Consider the following 7,195-nt stretch of genomic DNA (forward strand, 5'->3'; position numbering starts at 1 on the left):
TGCGTCCGTGCATGCCCCCAGCAGGGAGGCCGCCTGGTTTTGGCCCCCACGGCTTGCGGGGACGTTCCCAGAGAACCAGTTGTTCAGGAGAGTGAGAAGACAGGTCTGCGCCCTCTGGAGCTCCCTCCCCACGGGGGGCCGTGTCCTTCAGCATGTCACTCAGAGCCTCTGGGGCCGCTTAAAAATAAATGAGCCTTTTGGTTTGAAGTCTTTCTCCATGGAGGGCTTTTGAAAATCTCTTTGAACTTTTGTTTTGCTAGCAAACCTCCACCTTCACGGGTGTTCTCTTAACGCAGCCCTGTCATCCCCACCCCTGCGCCATCTCACGCTGAAGGCTCGGCCCTCGTACCCAGGGCAGCCGTGGCTGCTTTCGGGCTGTCACCAAGCGGGCTGCCAAGAGCTGCCTTCCTCCCCAGCAGAGCGAGCTTAGGATCTCTTCAGCCTTGCAACACTGAACTAAGTTGTCATTTCAGGGCCCACCACATGTCATCTTTCCCGTTTGTCTTCATTCTTGGCTCTCTGGTGGTCACAGGCCACTCCCTGTGTTGTGCTGGGGGGGAGGGGGGGGTTCGTGTTCGTTATGCTACATGCATCAGAGGTTCTCCTCCCTCTTTTTCCTGGCTGCTTTCCCCACCTCGCTCAGCATCAGTGTTGCTTCTTGCCTTGGAATTTGGTACCAGCATCTAGCAGACAGCCTACAGGTGACCTAGCAGTTTGGGGCGGCAAAATTCCACACAAGTCTTAATAAAGCTCTTTTGGTTTCCCTCAATGCCCGAACTGGGGAGGGGCCTCCGTATCCCCTGTGGTTTTTCCTCCAAGTCCAGTGTTGCTGGTGTGGCGTGTCACTCTATGGGCTAGGGAGCCCAGCCCCTTCTTCCCAGCCAGAGTTGTGACTCTGTGGCCAGCTGGGCCGCACTGCCTTGGAGGAGTTGGTTGGGTGGCACACAGGTGAGTTCCTTTTGGGGATGTCCGGAGCTGACTTCAATTTGAAATGTGGAATTCAAGTTCTCTTTTACTTTTTTAACATTAGGGACATTGTACAGATAGCCCAGGGCTCACAGGGATGGAAGTTGGGCCTCCCAGGTCCTTACTGTTTTCTGTGAAAGATGGGGAGCCGCTGCCAGTCTTGGTCGGTGACGCTGGCCTTGACGGACCCCACCCAAGGAGTCTGATTCGGCAGCAGGCAGCAGCTTCATGGGATCATGTGCTGTTGATGTACATTTTCAGAAGGGCTGTGGCAGCATGTTTTGATTGGAGCAAGTGAGCCAAATGGACACCAGGATCAGCCACAAACAAGGATCGCCAGTTGGCAGCTGATGGCGTGGATCAGGCCTGCTGGGCAGTTTTCTCTGCTTGCATGGGTTCAATCTGGGGGGGGGGGAGGAAGGCGGTACCTGCCAGTTTTTGTAAGGCCTCACTGCAGCAACTGTCACCTTTTCTTTTCCATGGGTGTTTCTGTGATTTCTTTCCTTCATTATGCTTTCCAAAATAAACAATATTTATAATAGCAACTTTTAATTTTAAAAACGTTGCCTGATTTATAAAGTTACCCTTGATTAATCAGACAGAAATTATTTCATCAATTAATCCGATTAACTAAACAGTGTAGCCCTAACAGGGTCTAAATTGGTGATGACCCTGCTTTTGTTGTGTTTGCACGTGTGGCTGCAGCAATTAGTGGTGCTGTTTCAGGAACCCTCACCCAATCCCCCCCCCCCAACCCCCTTCCTTTTCCTCCAGGATTTGGCTTCTGGCCCCCAGAAATATGCCAAAGCTTCCCTGCATTAGGGCTGCCTGGTTTGGGGGGCTCCTTTCTACTGCCGGCCAGCTGGCCAGAGGGAGGAAATCCCCCCCCAATAGCAGTGTTGCCCCAAAGTTGCGCAGGCACGCCAGTGACGTTGGGGGACAGCACTCTGGTTCTTGGGCAAAACTCCATGGTTTGAGAGTGATTCTACCATAGCGTTGCCCCCGACGTGCCTATGTCACTCCTGGGTGAGGTGGGCCTGGTGCGCAATGCCACTTGTGGCAACATCGGCACGTCAGGGGCAGCACTTCCAGCTCCCGGAATGCCCCCCAAACCCCCCCCCCCACACCCATCATCTCCAGTGGACCCGGCAGCCTCACCTGCAGGGGTTCCCCCTCCCCCTAATTTTAGCAGGTTTCTCTTCCTTCAAATCTCTCTCCTAAATGGGAATCTCCAAATTTACCTCAAAGGTTGAACTTTGATGGCACTTCGGGAGGAAACCTACTATTCAAATTAAAGTAAAAAAAGTGAACTGTCTTCTACATCGGAGGAATTTCAAGGGAAACTAAAAAAGTTAGTATAAGACTTGTGCACACCCCTAGAAGAGGGGTGCCTGCTAGAGTCCGAAATGAGCTTCTCTCAAGGCCCGCTGAGTCCAAAGCCAGCCACTCTGCTTGGGGCTCCCCACTGTCAGTCAGCCCCGCCCAAGGAAAGCCTTTGCAGCAGCGAGCACCTGCAAACAGGCACTGTCCAGTTAGGCCGCCAGGCTCTTCTAGGTTCTGGTCCCCCTCTTTGTCTGTCGTCTTGCCTCTTCTTCTTGCCAAGACTTGGTCAGTCATACTGAACTCACAAGGAGAAAAAGGGGGCGTATCCAGGCATCTGGTTGGCATACTCTTCCTTCCCTATGTGTTGTCTTGTTGCCCGGGTGATTGTGAATCTCCGCAATTTATTTGCAGCCTGTTCTGTGCCCCTCAGCCTGGTTCTTGTGAAAGTGGCAGCTGTCTTATCAGGGTGGGAGCTTCCCTCTGAGGAGAGTAGGGGACCAAGCAGCTGACAGCACTTAGAGGTCTCCTTTCAGTCTCTTTGTGGAAAAGACCCTGCTCTTTCCAAAAGATGGCACCGCAGTTGTGGGAAATCATGCCAGAGAAGACTGGGCAGGGCTGCAGGCACCTTGTGTTGTAATCTAGGTAAAGGTAAAGGTTCCCCTTGCTCAAAAACTAGTCAAATGTGACTCTAGGGGGTGGTGCTCATCTCCATTTCCAAGCAGAAGAGCCAGCGCTGCCCGAAGACATTTCCGTGGTCATGTGGCCAGCAGGACTAAATGCCAAGGTGCACAGAACACTGTGTTGTAATCTACCCCAGGCTTTAGTTTGTTTCCAAAGGTCTTCTTAGTTCTAACTGATGGTTAGTCAGCAGCTTGTGAATCAAGAACAGTCCTCTTGTGGATCAAAAACTGGCTAATGAATAGGAAACAGAGAGTGAGTATAAATGGGAAATTTTCTCAGTGGAGGGTGGTAAGCAGTGGGGTACCACAGGGATCAGTACTCAGTCCTATGCTTTTTAGCTTGTTTACTAATGATTTGGAGTTGGGAGTAAACAGTGAAGTGGCTAAATTTGTGGATGACACGAAGTTGTTCAGGGTGGTGAGAACCAGGGAGGATTGTGAGGCACTCCAAAGGGATCTGTCGAGGATGGGCAAGTGGGCGTCAACGTGGCAAATGGGGTTCAGTATGGCCAAGTGCAAAGTGATGCACATTGGAGACAAAAATCCTAAATATACATTGATGGGGTCCAAATTGGCAGAGACTGACCAAGAGAGACATCTTGGAATCGTAGTAGATAACTCAATGAAAATGTCTAGACAGTGTGCAACTGCAATTTAAAAAAGGCCAACGCTATGCTGGGGATTATTAGGAAGGGAACTGAAAACAAATCAACCAGTATCATAATGCCCCTGTATAAATCGATGGTGCGACCTCATTTTGAGTACTGTGTACAGTTCTGGTCATCACACCTCAAAAAGGATATTATAGCATTGAAAAAAGTGCAGAAAAGGAGAACTAGAATGATCAAAGGATTGAAACACTTTCCCTATGAAGAAAGGTTAAAACGCTTGGGGCTCTTTAAGGGCTGAGGGATGATATGATCGAGGTTTATAAGTTTATGCATGGGATAGAGCAGTTAGAGAAAGAAGTACTTTTCTCCCTTTCTCACAATACAAGAACTCGTGGGCACTCCATGAAATTGCTGAGCAATCGGGTTAGAACAGATGAAAGGAAGTACTTCTTCACCCAAAGAGTGATTAACACATGGAATTCACTGCCACAGGAGGTGGTGGCAGCTACAAGCATGGACAAGCTTCAAGAGGGAATTAGATAAGCATATGGAGCAGAAGTCCATCAGTAGCCACAAGGTATAGATAGGAACTTGCAGGCTGGGGCAGGTGATGCACTCTATTCTTGGTGCCGGGGGGGGCAACAGTGGGAGGGCTCCTAGTGTCCTGGCCCCACTGGTGGACCTCCTGATGGCATCTGGTATTTTTGGCCACTGTGTGACCCAGAGTGTTGGACTGGATGGGCCATTGGCCTGATCCAGCATTGGCTTCTCTTATGTTCTTATGTTCTTCTCTCCTGAATGGGATAATCATGCTTGCAGATTTCTGTGACTATATTTTTATCTCTATGCTTTATTTAGTGGTATTTTCTCCAACTTTAGATTTTGTACAATATGTAGAAATGTGGTCTAGAAGCTGGCTATTTGAGCACCTGAGTCTGTGGAAGACACCTCCTTAGAGCTCAAGTGTGTCGAGAAATGTCTTCTGTAACGAGGCAAAAGGCTTTGGGAAGGGGGTCCCCCTGCCACATACCTTTCCTTAGCCCAGGTTGCTGGGCTGAATTCTCTGCTCTCTCCTCGTTCTTCTCTCCGTCCCACGCAGCTCTCCTACGTCGATTCGGAGGGCAACCCCATTGGAGTGGTGCAGATGACGTTCCTGAGGCTCTTGAGTGCTTCTGCCCACCAGAACGTCACCTACAGCTGCTTCCAGTCAGTGGCGTGGCGTGACGACTCCACAGGCAACCACGACAGGGCCATCCGCTTCCTGGGCTCCAACGACGAAGAGATGTCCTATGACAACAACCCCTTCATCAGGGCTGTCGTCGATGGCTGCGCGGTGAGTGTCCTCACAAAGGCTGGCCTCTGCCATGCAGTGGTAAAAACCCATTGCGGGAATCCAGTCCACAGCTCCGTGGCAGAGCACAGGCTTTGCATGCAGAAGGCCCCGTGTCCAGGCCACCAGTCAGAGCAGGCACTCCCGGGCCAGAGGCACAGATGGCCTGATCCAGCCTAAGGCAGCTTCATGCCGTCTTCGTCATTCTGTTGGGAGGGATCCTCACTCAGTGGTAGGATGTCCGTCCATCCATCCCCCCCGCAGTCCACAGTATCTGAGGCAGCAGATGCTCGTGCGATGTGGGGGCCATCTGCCCCACTCCCAAGTGCAGAGAGAGAAGAACTGCTCAGGAGTCTTAACTTCTCACCATGCCTCCATGGAGTCTTGAGTACTGGATGATCAGACATGCTCTTAGTAATTGCCCTTCCCCAGTTTTGTACTCAGTCTTGGTGAAATAAGAGCAGGCATTGCAAAGAGTGACTCCCCCTCACTTCGACTACCGAGGAGGAGGGTCAGTCAGGACCTCCCACTTCCCTCTCATCCAGAAGCAGCAGCCAAGGAGCTGAATCTCTACTTTCGGACGGGATGCAGGTGGAGGGGGGGATGGCAGGGAGGGAGGGAGGCAGAGGTGGCCTCTGCCACCGCCGCTACAGCAGGTCCAGTCCTTGGACGGACCACAGGTCATCTGTGGGCTGCTCTGTACACATCAAGAGAGCCTTTTGTCATTCATACTCCAACAAATGGTGCATTTATGAGATATAAATGATTTCATAAAGAAAAGCCACCACTCACTGGTAGAAGAAAAAGCAGTCATTTAATAGTCCATGTCTCTTTGGCGTGTTCATACATCAGAACCAACATAACCTTTTAAAGAGCTCAGCGAGGGTGTGGCTCTTCACGACCAGCTCTGCCGATCAAAGGCTCCTGTGAGGCCAAAGTTGTGCTCCTGCAGAGGAAGCTCCCTGCTGCTTCTCTGCATGACCCACCCCTTTGGGGGCTGGCCTCCTTCAAGAAGCAGAGATTCATTCCGAGGAGGGGGAGGAGGAAAGGCTCTTAGTCTTCCTTCTTCCTCTTGCACTCTCAGGCACAGAAATTCACTGGGATTCCAGTTCTGATTCAGAGGAAACACGGGCTGCATCTTCGCATGGTAGTCCTTGCCTCAAAGCCTGCAGCCCACCTAAAGGTGCACCTTCTAGAAGCAAACTTTGCTGCAAAATGGCCTGCCTGGTAGCCAACAACTGTGCAGATTCAGGTGGGGGGCTGATGCAGGGTGCTGGCTGGCTATGAGTTATCTGTGGATGTAGCCATGTCACTTACCATAGAGGCATAGAATCATAGAGTTGGAAGGGACCCCCAGCGTCTTCTAGTCCAACCCCCTGCACAAGGTAGGAAATTCACAAACGCCTCTCCCTCCACACTCCCAGTGACCGCTGTTTCATGCCCAGAAGATGACAAAAAACCTCCAGGATCCCTGGCCAAACTGGCCTGGAGAAAAAATGCTTCCAGACCCCAAAGTGGCAATCAGCATTTCCCTGGTCTTGTAAAAAAGGGCCATGTTTGGGTCCACTGAGCTGAACACCCTTCCTCGGTTTGTTGCAGTAGAGGTTCCTCTCATGGGATCCACATATCAAAAGGCCAGCGTAAAGCAAAAACACTTAAGCATGAATCTACTCTTTTGTTGTCCTGAGTCCCTACAAGTACTTCCTTTTAACTCTAGCATTTATTTATCTTTCTGAAATGGTGGCTTGGGCAATGCTCATGATTCAAAGATTGAAAAGTATGCAGATGGAGAGTGATTTCAGCTAAGCATATCTTTATTTAGTTCAGAACAAAGACAACTGGCCGGCTCACAGGCCGGCTTATATTCATTCAGAAAACCCGCCACCAACTCACCTAAACACACACACCCCCCTCCTGATAGGCTATTTACAGTAACCGAGAGACCTATTGGCCTTCCAGCTGGGACCTAGCCCTGTCATTGGGCCTGGCTAGGATCCTAGTGGTCCTTTGTCTTGCGGCATGAAGCTATGAAGGTTTGAGCCTGGCCAGCCCGGGCAAGTCCGGGCATGTCAGGCTGAATACATTACAAAGATAAAACTGGCAACTATATTTTGTAGATTCCATAAAATTTCCCATTCGCTTTTCTATCCTCCCCTGCCTTTTTCAACGGAGCTTCCAAGCAAGCCTCATAAAATTCCAATTAACAAGCACTTCCGTATTCTCCCGCATTTTTGCATTCATGCTGAAATAAGACAGTCATTCTGCAGGCACACTAGTTTTTCCTG

General features: G+C 50.5%; 1 protein-coding gene across 1 annotated transcript in view; it reads left to right on the forward strand.

Moving 5' to 3' along the window:
* The window catches only part of LOC107108476 (collagen alpha-1(V) chain-like), a gene marked incomplete at its 3' end in the record, with an annotated part of 9,133 nt that extends 4,220 nt beyond the window's left edge, over nt 1-4,913 (forward strand). Inside the window, exon 4 of the mRNA XM_015408915.1 lies at nt 4,680-4,913. Coding sequence (XP_015264401.1) covers nt 4,680-4,913 — 234 coding nt within the window. The remainder of the gene's footprint in view (nt 1-4,679) is intronic.
* Nucleotides 4,914-7,195: the final 2,282 nt, after the last annotated feature.

The sequence above is a fragment of the Gekko japonicus genome, unplaced genomic scaffold (genome assembly GCF_001447785.1).
Source record: "Gekko japonicus isolate JY-2015 unplaced genomic scaffold, Gekko_japonicus_V1.1 scaffold7997, whole genome shotgun sequence".
Classification (NCBI taxonomy): Eukaryota; Metazoa; Chordata; class Lepidosauria; order Squamata; family Gekkonidae; genus Gekko; species Gekko japonicus.